General features: G+C 39.4%; 1 protein-coding gene and 1 long non-coding RNA gene across 8 annotated transcripts in view; one reads left to right on the plus strand and one right to left on the minus strand.

The window, feature by feature from the left end:
• The window catches only part of LOC131811567 (uncharacterized), a 44,217-nt gene extending 40,250 nt beyond the window's left edge, over positions 1–3,967 (plus strand). The window contains exons 4-6 of the long non-coding RNA XR_009345996.1: positions 1,076–1,931; positions 2,026–2,230; positions 3,612–3,967. This is a non-coding gene — a long non-coding RNA (uncharacterized LOC131811567). The remainder of the gene's footprint in view (positions 1–1,075; positions 1,932–2,025; positions 2,231–3,611) is intronic.
• MTMR3 (myotubularin related protein 3) overlaps positions 1–18,510 on the minus strand; it is a 140,666-nt gene that overhangs the window by 20,786 nt on the left and 101,370 nt on the right. For all 7 annotated transcript variants that reach the window (XM_059140214.1, XM_059140216.1, XM_059140220.1 and 4 more), the window contains 4 exons: positions 14,184–14,266; positions 11,811–11,977; positions 3,962–4,058; positions 2,105–2,218 (listed from right to left, as the gene is read on the minus strand). In XM_059140214.1, the coding sequence (XP_058996197.1) occupies positions 2,105–2,218; positions 3,962–4,058; positions 11,811–11,977; positions 14,184–14,266 (461 nt within the window). The remainder of the gene's footprint in view (positions 1–2,104; positions 2,219–3,961; positions 4,059–11,810; positions 11,978–14,183; positions 14,267–18,510) is intronic.

Consider the following 18,510-nt stretch of genomic DNA (forward strand, 5'->3'; position numbering starts at 1 on the left):
CAAGCTCACTAAATGATTAGAAATTTCTAATAATCACTCAGTGCACAAAGGGGGGAGCTGTGAATTGCACTACAGATGGATGCCCTTTGCACCTTGCTAGGTTAGAGCAATCTTGGTCTTCAGTAATAAACCCAATTAAACACTCTCTCATCACCGTGGGAAAAAAAAACACTAATGAGGCACTGGTTCAGCATGATGCTGTCAAGTAACTGCTGCTAGCAACTTCAGGAATCCTTACTGCAGTCTACAGACAACTAAATTCAGTAAAAGTATGCTGAATTTCAGAAGCAGCTTGCCACCTGGCCTGGCAAAGCAGAGAGTCGCAGAGTATCCCCAAAACAGTCTTCTATACACCCCTTACAAAACTTCCTGACCATTTTAACAACCCAGTTTGGGGCTCAGAGATTCAAAAATGTTCCCAAACAGAGGCTAGTTCCTAAAAGCCTAGCTGAGTTTGTTTGGACTATACCAAGAACTTTTTTTTTTTTTTTTTTTAATACCAAGAACTTTCATTTGTAATCCTTTGAGAGCAGATTTTCTAAGAGAAATTGGAAATAAATTTTTCATTTATACATATATACTATAATCTCTAGAAAGGGCTGGGGGGGGGGGGGACCCATGGCCCATGCCCTCTGGAATAAATTTTAGAAGGGAAAAAAAGGTTTCTGTTGTTTATTCTAAATTTTTCTTTAACTTGCACTTATAGGCTTCTCTACCAACAAGGAAAATTCACCTAAAGCCCTGTACTTTGAAAATGACAGTCCTTTCCTCTTATGCTCAAAGTCCACAAACCCTACAAATACTAGGGCTGCTGATCTAACACAGCTGTTGGCCACAGAGCAGCAGCTGGCTGCTTTCCCTATTTGAGATAGGCCAATCACTGCTAAGACACAAATCCTTTCAGCTTTCCCTGCTCTCTAATTCCTGTGTCATCCTTGTCACTAGAGTGATAGGTAAATTTGGTGACCTACTTTTCTAGGGGTGTCTGAAAACAACAGTGATGAAAATTGAGATTGAAAACTTAATGGATTCCACTGGGCCAGAAACAAATACTTTTTCATTTCTCTCTATTCAGGACAGCCATCAGAATTTGCCATCAGTGGACTAAATGAACAAGCTGGTTACCTCAGTGGAAATCCCACAAGGAGATAAATCCCTTCCTACAACATCAATATTTAAACGGAATGCTTCCTGGCATGGAAGTCTCTGGGTGAGCCCCAGTGGCTAGGCCCAAATTCAAGGAAAGCCCAAATCTGCAAACTGGAAAAATGGAATGGAGAATGTAAATACTATAAAGAGATGACATCTGAAACAATTTCAAAATAAGAGGCAATGTCTTCTTCAAGTCTTAACTTGAGTCCTTGAGAGCTGAGCTATTCAATGAATTATATATAAAAACAGTCCCAAGGAATACAAACTCCTCCATGTACTGCTTAGAGCAGCCCAGTATTCACAGATGCATTCATGCAGCTCAGCATACCTCTGAAGGAGGACCGTCATTCCATTTTACTAATTAGGAGCAGGCTGAGGTAAATTAGGGAATTTACTCAAGGTGCCTTAGCAAGAGTTATCAGTGAGAAGACCTGAACTCCCAAACCTGTGCTTGACACCATGCCACCATTCCCTTTTAGAACTTGCCTCCCCTGGCTCTTAGGTCTTTGATCTTTTTAAGATCTTCTATCTAGCCAAGCCCTAGCCTTCTCCTTTTAATGCTCCCTCTCAAAACAGAGCTCTTTCATGTGTCAAAGTTTCAACCACAAAGACGATCACAAATTACTTGACTTTAACTCCTCTCTCTCAATCCAAAGGCCAAATGCAGTAACACATTATCTTCCCACAGAATGTCAGAAGGCTCTTAAAATAGCAAGACTAGCCACTTTTCTATTAAAGTTTTCTTATCACCTGAACCATCAGCAAGTATTCTGAATGCGGTAAGTATCAGTGTGTCACTGTAAGAGTGGCTTTAACTATAAGGAAGCACAAGCTTGCCTGGAAAATTCTCTGAACCCTTTCCTTCCTTCCCAGGTTAGCGGCAACAGAGCAGCAGACCACATGCAGTGGACAGCAGCACCAGACCAGGCTGGGCCTGGCTAGGCTTACTTACCTGTAGACGACGGCAGGGATGCGCTTCCAGGACCTGAAGCTTGCTACACTCTCTAGTTCTTTGTCGGTGATCCAGGCAGGCACTATGAGCTCCTGTGGATAGCTACCACATAGCCTAATGGGGAAGGTGAGAAGGAGGGAGTGGGGGAAGAAGACAGGGAGGGAAAGGGGGAGAGACACTAGGTGAGGCCAGTATAAGGATGCTGATCAAGCTACCCAGAGCCAGTTAAAAGGCAATATGGAGCTTTAAGTGAGTCCTGGTCTACTCAGCAAAACTAGTCACCTTAGGTGTTTACTTATGTGTATGTCACCTGACAGTATCTGGCACTGTTCTACTTTAGGCTACCTTTGGGAATTTGGTGATCCTAACATCTGAAATAAGGGGAGCCCACAGGCAATCAGTTACTTCACTCTAACATTCTCTTATAACAAACATAGAAGTCACTTCTTAACTATATAAAGTTCACAGTCCAACTACAGAAGAGAAAGTCTGTCAACCTCTACCAGACCCCCTCACTCTTTCAGGCTTCTGTCAAAGGGAAACATGTGAAGAAAGACAAAAGTCTGCAATTTCAAGTTTCCAGATACCTTACAGAATTACTAACATATTCTCTGATGTGTCCTAATTATAGGTAACAGGTACAGGCAGGGTATGCAGAAACAGTACCAGAAGTCAGGACACTGCATACATAATCACAGTTAGTAATATGAGTAAGCTGTTAATCATAATTTCATAAAACATACTTTAGAACTATATTCAGGGGGGATAAAGCTCTTTTCATTAGGGAGGAAGATAGTAGCTACATGCTAGTCAGGCTGGTGCCCTAAAAAGCAGTTCTTTCTGACAGGTTTTTCACTTATAGGACATTGTCTCTCTATGGGTATCCTAATATTCCTTTTTAGCAGTGAAGGGAAGAAGACCTTTAATCCGAATCTTAAAATACACAAATTCCTCCTCCTCCTGTACCACCACCTGAAGCGGCCCTTGCCTACCTTATGCAGTGGGGGAAGAGGCAGAAAACACCAAGTAGTTTAGGATCATTCTGCAAAAAATATCTACAACATGTTCTCAATTTCCAGAAGATTAAATATCAAGAATTTAAAAGCCACTGCTCTGATGGCTACCCACAAACAGACCAAGAAAATGGCTATCATAATTTGAGGCAGTTTGAAAAACAGAATGATTAATGCCTCCAACTGCTAGATCTTAAGAGGAGAAAAATACTAATTTAAATCTCCTGAACAATTTTCTTTTGTTTCATAGAAATTTAGACCACCAAAATCATAATAGTTAGCTGCCCCCCAATACCAAAGTATTCACACCTTTTAAGGAAACAAGAAATGGGAAATATTTAATAGTGATTATATTAATATTTAATGATTAAATGGTCATAGCTATTTAGTTGGAAAGTACAGAATAGTATTTATGCCTATTTCATAGAATCTGGAGTAAAATTAAGTCATAAAAACTAGCTTATAAGTGTTGTATCACTGCTTTGCGATTACAGAGTCTATCTCCAATGTGACATTAAGTGGTGACGAGACCAATGGAAACTGCCTGCCTACATGAGAACACAATACTGTCTAGGAAACGCACGCACCTGGAACAACAGAGATCTGGAGGGGGGATGGAAAGGAAGGTTCCAGAATCCTATGAAATACCACTTTTCCACTCCAGTAACAGCAATGGGAATAGAAGGCTCAAGAAGTACTCTGAAGACCATGCAGTTAGATATAATAAAATTCCACTGAAAAAATAGGTCTATGTCTAAGTTCAAATGCTCTGCCGCATGAGAACTGGGGTTTCTGCAAAGGCACTGGCTGTGAAGCACAGTCCATAGGCACCCATACAACTCACTTGTACTTCTCATTGATGTTGGAAATCCTCCAGGCATTGTTCATATCAAAACCCATTCGCTCCACTTCGTTTTTAAACCTTGACGTTACATGCTCCCCTAGGGGCCAAGGACAGCAAAAAGAAAGAAATGAATACCATTTTGTAAAACAGGTAGAATAAAAGCATAGCTACCCTGCTCAGTTATATAAATAACATGTACTTAGTTTTAGTTTAAAAAGTCCCTGTCAGCGTAAGACTATACAAAGGAATGAGGAACTAATTTTTAACAGAAATATAGCTAATCCAATTTACATCAGTTTCAGGTCTACAACATAGTGATTCAACAATTACATATATTATGAAACGCTCACTGTAAGTGCAGGTACCATCTGTCACCATACAGAGTGACAGTTATTACAATATTATTGCAATGTTATAATATTGCTATTATAATTTTATATCACAATATTATGGTAGTTATTACAATATTATTGACTATACTACAGTATTACAATAAAATATTATAATATTATTGTATTTACAATATTACTATATTCCCTATGCTGTACCTTGTATCCTTTTGACATATTTCTTACTGAAAGTTTATACCTCTTAATCCCCTTCACCCATTTTGCCCATCGCCACCCCCTACTTTGGCAACCAGAAAACTAATGTGTTCTCTGTATTTATGAATCTGTATTTTTTTGTTTGTCCGTTTTTAGATTCCACATATAAGTGAAATCATATGGTATTTGTCTTTCTGTCTTATTTCACTTGGCATAATAACCTCTAGGTCCCTCCATGTTGTCACGAATGGCAGGTTTTCTTTTTTATGAGTCAGTAATATTCCTGTATGCGTGTGTATGTACACAACGTGCACATGCGCGTGCATATGCCCCATCTTCTTTATCCATTCATCTATTGATGAACACTTAGGTTGACTTAGGTTGTTCCCATTATTTTGGGGCGCCTAGGCAGCTCAGTGGGTTAATGCTCTGCCTTTCGCTCAGGTAATGATCTCAGGGTCCTGGGATGGAGCCCCACATGGGGCTCTCTGCTCAGCAGGGAGCCTGTTTCCCATTCTCTCTCTCTGCCTCCCTCTCTGCCTATTTCTCATTTGTCAGGTAATTAAATAAAACCTTTAAAAAAAAAGAAGTTATCTCATTTAATCACTACTACCAACTCAGAGTGGTTATCACCGAGTTCATTTTACAGAGGATAAAACTGAGACTGAGAGAGGTTATTATGGTAGGTCTGTCCTACCATAATCCAGTCCCTGTCACTGGCTACTCTCCCATTTCCACACCCACAATATACATAAAACATAAAATAAACAAGTTCACCAAGAATAGTAATATAAATCTACAACTCCTCATCAGAAATCCTATGGGCCAGATTTCAAAACTTGAGTTTAAAATCGTATATATAATATAGTATTAGATTAACACTCTCAACAGGGTCTACTAATCAAAACATTAGTATTTCTACAGCGAAATGCATGGATAATTCCCACTAAATGGTAATAAGTAAAGCAGCAAATAGCTTCATGTCAGCTCAGACTGGGTCAAGCTACCAAGTAAGAAGACTCTTGATTTTCAGAGCCTTATAGATTACAGAACTGCAGATAAGAGATCATGAAATTGTAACTTCCAGTACCCAAGAATCTCAGGAAACACCATACTACTAAGTAAAGTGCTAAGCACTTGTAAGAACATCCACCCAAACAAGTATAAACCACCTACATCTGCGCTAATGAAACTGGCTTTCTCTTCCTAAAGACAGCAAGCAACAAATGCAGAAGTGAACCAAACATAAAAGTCATTAAATCTGAAATAACTTTCTTCCTTGAAAACACACAGAGTCCTAGGGCAGTAAAACAAACAAACAGAAAACCATTAAGCAGTATCTTTATATGTAGTGTTACAGGTTGTAAAATAAATTCTGGTGGGGGCTGGGAGAAACTACAATAATAAAAGCACAAAGCAGACCAGACTGCTTTGGTGATCAAAGTAGAAAGCTTTGCTTTCCCTGGGAAAGGAGCTTCAGAATAGGAAACAGCAATTACTTGAATGAAGGACAATTCTATAAAACTACTTCCCATTTAAACTGCTTTTTGTGAGCTTAAACTAGGTATCATATGTTTCCTGAAGGAGAGCTATAAAAAAATGAGGTGCAGAGATTTAGGAAGAAATAATCAACTGAATGTATCCCATTGTGGAAAAGTTTTAGATGTGATGTCGGCTTTCCAAATAGGAAAAAAGCTGTCTGAAATGGGATGCCATCTGTCTATAAATTTCAAGGAATAGTGACCATCAAGAATATTGGAGAGTCCTTCACTTTTAATCCCCATCTAAAACAGTAAAACTTTAAAAAAAAAAAAAACAGTAAAACTATGACAATTTCCAAGTTCATTAATTAATGAGATTCTTCCCACCTGTAATATAGCTCCAAGTCTTGGCAAAAGGTAAATGTAATTAATGACTCTAACATTAGTACCTCTACTCTGGGCACAAATACTCAGCCCTAAAAGGACCCTCTAATTTTAAAATAGTAACTGGCAAATCACCACCACCAGCACTGGCAATTTGCCAAAGAAAAGCTTAGAAGTATGAAATTCTTAGAGTATGAAATTCTGAGCTACATACAAAGAAATACATACTTTGTAACAAGCATAAACATGTTACTGTATAAACAAGGAGAACAAGGAGTTTAGTTACCTTTGTATCCTCTGAAACTGCAAGTTCCTAAGTTTGAAACTGACCATCACAACCCAAATAATTAGGTTTTACATCATAAGCCACTGAATGTTTATTTATTTATTTTTTTTAAGATTTTATATATTTATTTGACACAGAGAGAGAGAGAGATCACAAGTAGGCAGAGAGGCAGGCAGAGAGAGAGAGAGGAGGAAGCAGGCTTTCTACTAAGCAGAAAGCCCAACGCGGGGCTCGATCCCAGGACTCTGAGACCATGACCTGAGCCAAAGGCAGAGGCTCAACCCCCTGAGCCACCCAGGTGCCCCTGCATGTTTATTTTTAAAAGCTTTACTAAACTACCCACCCTTGCTATGTGGGATACATTTTAATATTTTCTATCCTAGGTGTTTCATTTTGTATTTCATTCCTTAAAACTTTTGATTTTATGACCCACAAGTGGATCACAACTTAGTCGGAAAAGCAATGCTTTAAAAAAAAAAAAAAAAAAAAAAACTAGCAACAGACCTTAAATACAGGAGTAATTCAATTGGCTTTTACTAAATTGTGTTAGAAGCTCCCTTATGTTTTTCAGCTAGAAAACTGAATGCCAAGAACATCTATTTGCTGATTTCCCTTATGAATCTCCCTCTAAGAATTCTCTGGTTTTCACTGATTCAATATCAGATATACTATCATATCCTATTTTAAATATTACGGTTTTAAGTTTGTTTGGCTTTGAGTTTCCACTGCAACCCTCCTGTCTGCTCTCCCCCCCCCAATGAGGATGTGTCCTTTTTAAATGTTTATTTCTTTTTTTTTTTTTTTTTTTTTTAAAGATTATTTATTTATTTATTTGACAGAGAGAGATCACAAGTAGGCAGAGAAGCAGGCAGAGAGAGAGAGAGGAGGAAGCAGGCTCCCCGCTGAGCAGAGAGCCCGATGCGGGACTTGATCCCAGGACCCTGAGATCATGACCTGAGCCGAAGGCAGCGGCTTAACCCACTGAGCCACCCAGGCGCCCCCTAAATGTTTATTTCTTGTACTAAAAATGCAAACAGTCCAGCAATTCTTTAGTGAGAATGAAAACCTTTTTTAAAAAAGATTTATTTATTTTTTAAAAGATTTTATTTATTTGACAGAGAGAGAGAGAGAGATCACAAGCAGGCAAAGAGGCAGGCAGAGAGAGAGGAGGAAGCAGGCTCCCTGCTGAGCACAGAGCCCGATGTGGGGCTCAATCCCAGGACCCTGGGATCATATCCCGAGCTGAAAGCAGAGGCCCTAACCTACTGAGCCACCCAGGCGCCCCGAGAATGAAAACTTTTTTAAAGCAATGAGACCCTCTATCATAACCAGTGTCAATAGGCAGTCTAAAAATATCCCCCCCTCAAAAGTCTAGCTCCCTGGGTGATTCTGAGCATTCAAAAGCCCACAATTATACACAGCCTAAAGGTCTGAGAAGAGCCAGTCCTCTATACAGGATGTGAGGAAAAGAACTGCTTCGGAATCAGAGAAGGTGAGAACCAGCCCTCCCAGATTTTCAAATATGGATGGAAGAATCATTCTGTTCTATGAACAAACATTCCAGGACAGTCATCTAAATTTACACTTCGCGGACTTCATTCAAACTCCTAAGACTTGGCTTTTTTACTAAACAGGTAGCTGCACAAGAGTTGTGAGACCCAGACTCCTATGCTGTTCATGGTTCAAGATATGCTTAATGGGCATCTCACAGAAGAGAGATCAGAGAGAGGAGCCTGATGCTACTAAACTAATAACTGAATTGCCCAGTCATTTGTCAGTACCCCTGCTTAATGCTCAAGGACAGAATGATCATCAAGAAGGCAGCTACAATGAAGAGAAGAAAACCAAGCACATGGGAGAGAAGCTTTAAGCTTTCAGTCCATTCCTTTTTTAGAGTTTGAAATGGATCTAAGAGTCAAGAGTTTCACAAAGACTTCTGCAAGTTTCACAGGTAAATTCCAATAGCAATACTGGGACTTCTTCCAAAGCAGATTAAGACTCAGAGCTTATGGCTGGCTTAACTATGACAGCTTCAACAAGTCAGAAACTTAAGATTTATATGAATATAAGGCAATGATACAATTTTCCCATTTCTCTCCTTTCTGACACATTCTACTCTTAGCAGTCTAGGCATAGAGAGACAGAATCCATAAAACCCTTTATTAACTGCTAAAAGACTAAACTCACTTCAACTCTTCAGAGTCTATGTGCTTATGATCTCATATGTTGGAGCAGATTATACAAAGGCATCACTTTGAAATATCTCAAGTGTTGTCTCACCCTAAAGATGACTTGTAAGAATGTGGTTGTCTGGTATGCTCCCACTTGGTGAGTAATGCTGTAGCCACCACGAACACGCAATAATACTGGGCAGAGACAAAAGAACCAGGTTGACTGGCTTTAAAAATGCCACCACAGTATTTTTTTATTAGGACCAAGTTTTCCCTCTGTACTCCACAGTGAAAATATATAAAAAGGAAAAAGCCATACATATATATAATAAACACACTCAAATCAAGTCACAGAAGTACAGTAAGATTCCATGTAAGTGGTAGCAGGTTAACTTCAGTGTGGATTTGTGACATTAGAAAGAAACAGAATACAACCTTTACTCAGATTAAGCTCCAACCAATCAGTTACAATGGTATCACCTTGTATATTCATAAAACCCAAAATGTTCTGACAAGTATGGCACATAGGAAGCACTCAGATATTTACTGAACTGAACTCTCTAGCAATAACAGATTTGATCTTCGCGATACCCAGATCAGCTTGGGTAGGAAGAACAGGAATGTCCCAGTCTGAAGAACAAAGGAAACTGAAGTACAAAGACGATAAATGGCTTGCCCAGTATTTTTTTTTTTTTTAATTAAATGGTAAAGTAGGGTTTGAGTTCAGGTTCCCTAGTTCTTAGTTCGTTACCCTCCAAATACCTCCACCCATCACAAACTAAGGAAAAGACAGAACAGTGTTGATATCTGTAAGCTCTGGCAGCCAAAGAATACCAAGTATCATCAGGAAGAGAAGGATCTAGGGACAGAAGTCATCTCAGCTCAAGACACAGCCATCCATAATTAAAAGAGTGAAGTTCTGACCTGGCACACCTTAGTAATAGCCTAGGAGATGGCTCAAATCCAAAAGAAACTAATTTTATCAAGGAAATAAGGAGTCATCTAAAGAGATGAGGAATTTCTAGTCTGTCATTGTGAAAAAACAGGTTAGGAGAAAAAGCAAGCCTTGCTGACTAACCACCTAAAACTAGGGGTATGCCCATTAGGGTTAGGACTCTTTAACAACTGAAGTTCTTATATAACACTATGCAGCTAGACAGAACTCCCTAACTTCATTATCCTAGGAAATGGTAGAGACTAAAAATTCAGTAAGACACATTGACTAAAAATGCAGCAAAAATACATATAAGATTTGTGCATTTCACTGTATGTAAATTTTACCTTGAAAAAAGAAAAACTTGAAAAGAGCCATAAACAACAATAGTAACAAAATACGATGGCATCTCAATAAAAAAGGAAAATGAAAAAGATGCAATGGATGATCGAGTGAAGTCAGAGACAGTGCAAGCACATTTTCATAACCTTTTCCAGGATGGTCTGAACTCCTGTGGCTGACTCCGGGATTCACTGGCCTGACCAGGCTCATGGGTAGCTTGGATTCCTGAGGCTTTCCTTGTTTTTCATCTCTGCATGCACAACACCCCACAGAGTCAACTCTCAATAGCTGAGAACTGGGGTTCAGTCCTAGCTCTGTCACTGACTGGCAGTGGGACCCAGCAGCAGGCTTTACCTCTGAGTTCCATTTCTGTGGCTCCCAAAACAGAGACTCAGTCTATCCTGCCTGCTTGATGAAATCATGAGGGTCAAACAAAAGTATATATCAAAGCATCTTTAAAAATAAGATGATGCTTACTATTATATTTTAATTATGAACCAGAAACTTCAACCAGTGAATGAGCCAGGGAACAAAGTGATACAAGCAAAGCTAGATTAGCCTCAAATGTTTAAAATCACCCAGGGCAGAATAGTTAAGATATAAAATTCAGGATTAAAAACTGAGGTTTAAAGAAAAAAGTCTCTAGAGTAAGCTGAGTTGGAAGGAGCCTCACAACTCTTCATTGCTTAGAAATTTAAAAAAAAAAAAAAAAAAAAAAAAAAAAAATTCAAGACTTTGCTTTCAGGCTGGACGTAATAAAGAACGAGTGTTGGACCAGCAAAGTTCTATTTATGGCAGCCTAAAATTTACAGAAAAATACACATGGAGAAATAACACGAACTTGATCCAAGCCATTTCTGAAGGAAAAAGAGTGGAACAAAGATCTCCTGAGAAGGCAGGAGGCCTGAACTCCAGCATAAGCTCGGCTTCTCTATTTGTCTCGAGGAAAGTCACCTGGCCTCTCTAGACCTCTGTTTCATCACCTAGGAGATGAAAGGGGTAGGGATAGGAAATCTCTGACATGAAAAGAAGATAGGGAAAGGCCATTTTGTATGCCACTATTCTGCACGCTACCTTCACATACCTATGGACCTTTGTTCATGCAACTTGTGCTAACATTTTCCCCCTTTCTCTAATCAATGAACCCTTCCTTATTCTACCTTCAAAACCTACTCAAAAGCAACTGTGAATGTGAAGTCTTCCCAAATGTGTATACAACATTCATGGTTCCCTTCCATTAGGCTCCTTTCAACCCCCATTAAACCATACTATAGTTGTTTTTAGGCCCAATAGACAGTGATACCAAATATAGTGTTCTTCCCTTCCCCTGAAAGGCAGGAAACATGTTCTATTAAACTTAGAAGTGATGGGCACATGCTAGGTGCTCCATAAAATAGATAACGAATGAATACACATATGCTTAGAGTCCCATTTCATGTGAAGGGTACCTCAAACAGTAGTTCAAAAAAGACACTATTTGGGGTGCCTGGGTGGCTCAGTGGGTTAAAGCCTCTGCCTTTGGCTCAGGTCATGATCCCAGGGTCCTGGGATCGAGCCCCGCATCAAGCTCTCTGCTCGGCAGGGAGCCTGTCTCCCCCTCTCTCTGTGCCTGCCTCTCTGCCTACTTGTGATTTCTGTCAAATAAATAAATAAAATCTAAAAAAAAACAAAAAAAGACACTATTTGCACATTTTAGAAAGGTCTACCTGGTCTGCACAGGTCTCCATGTTGTTCTTTTTCACTGGCGTAGACCTCCATGCACCAAGCGTGGTATGCAAACGAAAACAGATCTTCTATTTTCGCAGGTGGTCGGATTGCATTGTTCAGTCTCTTGAGCCACTCTTGACACTGCTCAAAGGTTGAGAACTGACACCTTTGTAAAGCCAAACAAGTACGGATGTAATTAGCAGATGGCTGACAATGAAACTTGAGGGAAGCCACCATTTCAAGAGTGCCTACGTCCTGGTGCAGTGACAGCTACAATCAAAAGAGCATCAGAGGTGGCCATTCACACGTTCATCATTTATGATAAAAAGAGGTCCAATAAATTTTAGCCAATGGTACAAAATGCCAAAAAGAAAAAAAATGGACGTGTGAAAAACTTATTTTTAGGCTGATGAAACTGCTTCTGAGATTGATTAATGGTAATTATTAAAGTAAAATGGCAGTGTTCTCTTTCATGAATAAGGTTTCCTTCTATGTCTTCCACCAAAGCTTTAGAAAGGTTGTCAAGAAATAGGTTATAACAAAACAAAAAGAACTTCTCCTAAACCTATCAGGCCAAGCTCAAAAATAAATCACAGCACAACTTTTGGCCAGTTTGATAATAATTTCAAAATCTAACTCAGCAATTAGAATAAATCAGCAACTGTAGATCCAAAATAAGACCCTGAAACTTTCAGCTGTGACCATGTAGAGAACCAAACAATTCTATTAGAAATTGTAATTTTAGGTACATATTGTTTGATTCAATTAGGGCAAAAAAATACTTCACCTTTTCAAATGCAGAGAGTGTTTAAACTGAGTAATTAATAAATAAGCTTTTTAAATGTAAGTTGTAGTTAGTATCTATCAAAAGCAAGCCAATCTCAATGGCTAAAAGGCAACTTATATATCTTAAAACAAAGGAGGTCACTTGAACCTCTTGCTCATTCCAATCAATGTGGTTCATCAATATGCCAACACACAGTGTTTACTAGCACTCCAAAATCAAAGAGATAAGGGAATTCAGAACTTCTAGAGCTATTAAATTTAAAAACACATTTCAGGCATCATTTTGCAATCATTAGAGTAAAGATTATATCAGATAAAAACCATAATGGATGTTAAATCAATGGAGAAACTTGACGAAAAGCAGGATATTTTCATTGTCTTAAAGTGCCTTCTATAGATAGTTTATTTGTTGTGAGGGAGAAAATGAAGAAATTGCACAGAAAGCAGGGGACACCTCAACCAGAATGATCAAAATTAACATCACCAATAAGGGACAGATGGACACTGCTTGCCTCCAGATGTAATAGAGTACCCTGAGAAGGATACAACCTACACATATAATACTGTAGCCAAGAATAAAGAACCTCAATTTAATCATAAGGAAACACTGTACAGGCATAAAATGAGAAACATTCAATTGAAAGATTATATTATTTAAAATGTGAATGTCATAAAAGAAAAAAAGAGAGTGAAAAATGTTTCAGAGTGAAGAAGGCTAGAGCGGCGCTTGGGCAGCTCAGTCAGTTAGGTGTCAGCTCAGGTCATGATCCCAGGGTCTGGGACAAGTCCCACATCAGGCTCCTTGCTCAGTTGGGAGCCTTCTTCTCCCTCTGCCTGCCGCTCCCTCTGCTTGTGCGTGTGCGCTCTCTCTGACAAATGGATGAATAAAGTAAATAAATTATAAAATAAAATAAAATGAATGAATACATATTTTTTAAAAACTAAGAAGGCTACAGAATCACAGCAACTAAATGCAATACCTGACTTTGCATGGATCCTATCCTGAATAAGGTGGGGGTGAGAGAAATGCTATAAAGGGCATTATTAGGTCAAATGACAAAATTGGAACAAGGACAGTAGACTGGATAAAAGTATTATGAGTGTAAAGTTGTGAAGCCTGATAATGATACCATGGTTATGTAAGAAAATATCCCTATTCTTAGGAAAGCACACCAAAGTATTTCAGGGTGAAAAGCCAGGATTACGTAACTTACTTTCAAATAGTTGAGAAAAAGAATCAATCACTCAAACACACACATGCGCGTGCACACACACATACACACACACGGCACCTGCAAACAATAAAGCAAATGGGGTAAAATGTTAACAATATTGGTGTTCTTCGTAATATTTTAACTGCTGCACTTTTTTTGGTAAATCTGAAATTATTTCCAAGTAAAAAACTTAAAAATTACTTTTCAAATAGGAAAGTAGCCTAAAGATGAAATATTTCAGGCACTAACTACTCAGAAAATATTCCTAACAAGGCTGACACTCAAAAGCTGTTTTTGTTACCAAACCATGAATCCAATCTTTTAATAATACATAGTTTCCACACTAAAAAACAGCATAAACACATCACATACCTGATAACTTTGCAGTCTTTGCAAGTCAAATGAAGCTGAAATATATCTCGGCATTCAACACTTTCTATAAGCTGTAATGGAACCTGCAATTAAAAAAGACGAAGACCCCTTGTCAAGAAGGCATTAATCCCGCAGTTTTCTCAGTGGGTTCAACAAGAAAGATCCAAAAGCTCTACAAGGGAAAGCAGCAAACAAAGCCACAAATTTATCTGAATCAGTAGTATTCAAGTGATTTACTACTGAGTCAATTAGGGTTTCCCCTCCTTTCCCTCTAAATCAATAGCCTCAAGTCCTATCTGAGCAGGAAGACAAGGAATGAAAGAGCAGGGAAACAGGTCATCTCTCAAGTATCAAACTCAAAATCTCTCCAGGTACTACTTTACACACTACAGCTAGCTGTGATTTGCAATGACAAAGCAGCTGAAGGGAACCAGAGTGGTAATCTGGTCTTGTTCACAGAGAAGTGCAGATCAAGGTGACGGCAGGACTACACTTATTTGCCCCAAACAGCAAAGTGGACTTGTGGCTTTGTTTTAGCAAAGGAACATCCTGAAAAACATTGGAGATCTAAACTGCCCACAAGCCACACCGGAAAGATGTGTTTGCTTGTCAGACTCTGTGTTCAGCAGAATAGACCCATCTAACATCTAGAGGTTAGAATAAACATTAAAGTGGAGGGAACAGGCCACACAGTGGTCAAAGGTCCTAAAACTACCTAAGTCTAATTTGCTTCAAAAGACCAGGAAGATCCCTGTCTGCCAAGTGGGGCTTGATGTATGAACAAGCTGGAATGGTCCTCTCCCTGCCAATCTGGTGAGCAGACTCTACAGAACACAGAAGTAAGGATAATAGCGGAAAGGGCTGGGAGAAGGAAAGGGAGGCAGACAGGGAAAGCATCTTAACAGGTGACAAATCTTCAAGCTGATATCAGAATCCTCCCCCTCTTGGATCAATTCACCTTGACTCAACCCTTGGTTTCAGAAACTAATTTCTAAAACTTCTCAAGAGAGCCTGGTAAAATAATTGTAGATACACTCACTCTTTAGAGAAGGGGTAGACTACTGTTTCTTATACTATATCATGCCCAGGCAAAATATAGCTCTGACAATTCCAAGTAGCATTCCAACAATTCATGTTTAGCACAGGAAGAGACAGGCAGTCTCCAGCACAAAAACAAGAGAGTGCTGCCTGCACAAGGTGGCCATCATCTTAGCTGAGCCAGTTTCAGAAACGGGCTTCCTGCAAACTCTGCCCCACCACGCAATTGCCAGAGTTAGCAGAGAACTCTCAGAAAAATGATGTGAGAATCAAAAAGAAGCCCAGTGCTGGATGTCTGGGATAAGAAACAGAAACTGGGGCAGGGATTAAACAAGAGAAGCAAACAAAATAATATATAGAAAATGGGAGTTTTTACCTCAGAACTCAGAACCTTCTTGCTTAGTTCTAAGTCTATAAAACTAAAACTTCCCTCATAATAGGACTGGGAGTAAGTGAAGAAATCTTGTATTCTGAGAAAAAATGAACTCTGGCCCTCTGGGGTTCTTTTTTTTTTTTAAGTTTTCTCGTTTCTGTTTTTTGTTTTTTTAAGATTTTATTTATTTATTTATTTATTTGACAAGACAGAGATCACAAGTAGGGAGAGAGGCAGGCAGAGACAGAGGAGGAAGCAGGCTCCCTACTGAGCGAGAGCCCATGCAGGGGCTCGATCCCAGGACCCCGGGATCATGACCTGAGCCGAAGGCAGAGGCAACTGAGCCACCCAAGCGCCCCTGGCCCTCTGTTTTTCAGTCCAAGTGCTGTGAGAAACTATAGCTGATGCAGCTAAAAATTCTTTCAAGACCTGTACATCTCAGAAGGAAGAAGGCAATATACATCAACGGGTAGGGATAAGCTGTAATGGAAGAACACATATTAAAAAGATAGAGATAGGTGGCACCTGGGTGGCTCAGTCTGTTAAGCGGCCTCAGGGTCCCAGGATGGTGCCCCACGCCAGGCTCCCTGCTCAGGGGCAAGTCTGCTTCTCCCTCTCCCTAAGTTTGTGCGCACACATACACACTGCCACCTTCTCTCTCCAAAATAAATAAATAAAATCTTAAAAAAAAAAAAAAAAAAGATGGAGATTGGAAGAGGACACTGATCTGTCTGCAGGTCAGTCCTTTGGGTGCCCTATAAGACACTTATACTGCTTTTGGATGCCCTGTAACAGACTCTCATATTGCATTTGCTTTGTTTTAATATAACCCCTTTCCCTTCTCCCTCCCTCCCCAAAAGTGACTGCAAGAATGGCAATTAAGAAGCCTGAATTCTAATCTCAAATTTCTAAAATTTTACCAACTAAGTCTGCCTACTTCCCAATTTCCTTGGGCCAATTTCTAACCTGCTTCTATGTTTTCTGAACATCAAATGGTCACAGCACAGGAAGTCCCAGGCAGAGGGAACAGGAAGGGTCTGGAGTGGAGTGAGAGTAGCTTTACAAACCCACATGGAAAGGCTACTCTCTCAGAAGTCACCTGCATCCCAGGTCCCCTTCAGTCACCTTCCTTATAACTATAAAATCTGAAAACCAACTAATGCTAATAGCAGCTGCTGGAGGAAGTGAACGAGTCTGTGCTACTGTGCTATAAGGAAGAGATAAGCTTTACATGCCCTACTGTTGGATCAGCCTGTGTCCAGACTTCCAGAATAAAGAAACACCTTAGAGCATGCAAAATATTTGCTACCTAAAATGCATTTGATATGCAAATTTTCACACATTTTAACATCACAAATTTAAGGAAAAGGCTAAAAATACCAGATGCTAGTATGCAGATACTACTAGCAAGTCACCATAAACCACCATGTGTACTCAAGTCATAGATATGGAAAACAGATTTTAATGTTCATGCAGACTGTCACATGCAGGGAAGTTTAATATGCAGCAATTTAAAAAAAAGAGACATATAAGAGAAATAAGTGATTTTATATACCAAATGAACAACTCCCTTTTTTCTTCTCCTATCTAGCCCAACGTTCCCTTTGATGTTCCCTCCACAGACTGCCTCCTCTTCCAAAAATGCAGAACAGGCCTTCTCCTCTTACACACCCAACCAAAACACACGAAGTTTCTCTACTTTAAGGCCTGCTCCATTGCTTTAGGTTTCTCAGTTTTCCTCACACATCAAGAGGATCTCTTACCATTTCTGTAAGCAGGCAAACCCCATATTCAACCCTACTAGCAAACAATTATAAATTGTCTTCAATCCATACCATTGAATCCAGGCCATTTTATAGCCCAGGGAGGTTAAGCTTCTACACTATAAGCTAGTGGCAAAGACAGGACCAGAATCCATGCACCTGTCTTCTAGCCCAAGCTCCTTCCATTATAATGGTGCACCTTTCCTTCTTCCTCTAAGATTGCCCCTCCTTGCTGTATGGGCTCTACTTTAATGTTTCTCTCAGAATTAAGTGGGCTCTCCATCAGGGACCTTCAAGAGGAGAATAGAATTTAAACCAGAGTCCTTATGTACAGTTCTATCCATGGAAGAGTATGAAAAAATCTAAAGTCACATACATTCAAATCCTCCCTAGAAAACTGATTCAGTGTTTTGTAGCAACTCATTTTCTTTTTGCTTCTTTCGCCTCTACCTTCTTCCTGCAAGACAATTTTAACTTCCTTTACAGTGATTTTCCTCTTATAATCTCCACAAAACTCGTGCTCAAACGATGCATCAAACACACTCAGTGCTGTTAATTTCTCAAAAGGCCAACAGTTACATCATGGGCATCAAAATCTTAAGAGCATCAATCCAAAAAAGCAGAAGAGCAGCAGTTAAAAATTATAATAGACATGCACAGTATTAAAGATCCATAGTACTATCTCACTCCAGAGGGAATTTTACGTCATCATATCCTAGTATGTTTACTTTAATTCTTTCTCAGTTTGTGTGTGTGGACATGCACATGTGCAGTATTTTTAAGCACCAGAATTTAAAAGTGGGATAGGTCTACCTTTTAAAAACAATGCCCTTTTTATAGCCTGAATGGAAAGTACTAATTCTGTACATCCATTTGAATTAAAAATGGCAGTAACTGAGTGAAAATAATGAGTCTAAACCTAAAATCTGTAATAAGCTGTTAAGTATCTGGGCTCTAAATCTTATATAGAAACCAGTCAGAAGAAGACTGTCACCAGTTAAAGATCCAAACTCTACTGCTCACCTTTTATACTTTATACATCAGTGCTCTTCTAGCACTGATGCAGACACTTCTGCTGGCATATGAATACTGCGGCCAAGGTACATGAAGGAAAGGTTGACAGTAACCTCCTTCTGATACTTGGGTAATAAAG

This window comes from Mustela lutreola, chromosome 11 (assembly GCF_030435805.1).
Source record: "Mustela lutreola isolate mMusLut2 chromosome 11, mMusLut2.pri, whole genome shotgun sequence".
In the NCBI taxonomy this organism is placed as follows: Eukaryota; Metazoa; Chordata; class Mammalia; order Carnivora; family Mustelidae; genus Mustela; species Mustela lutreola.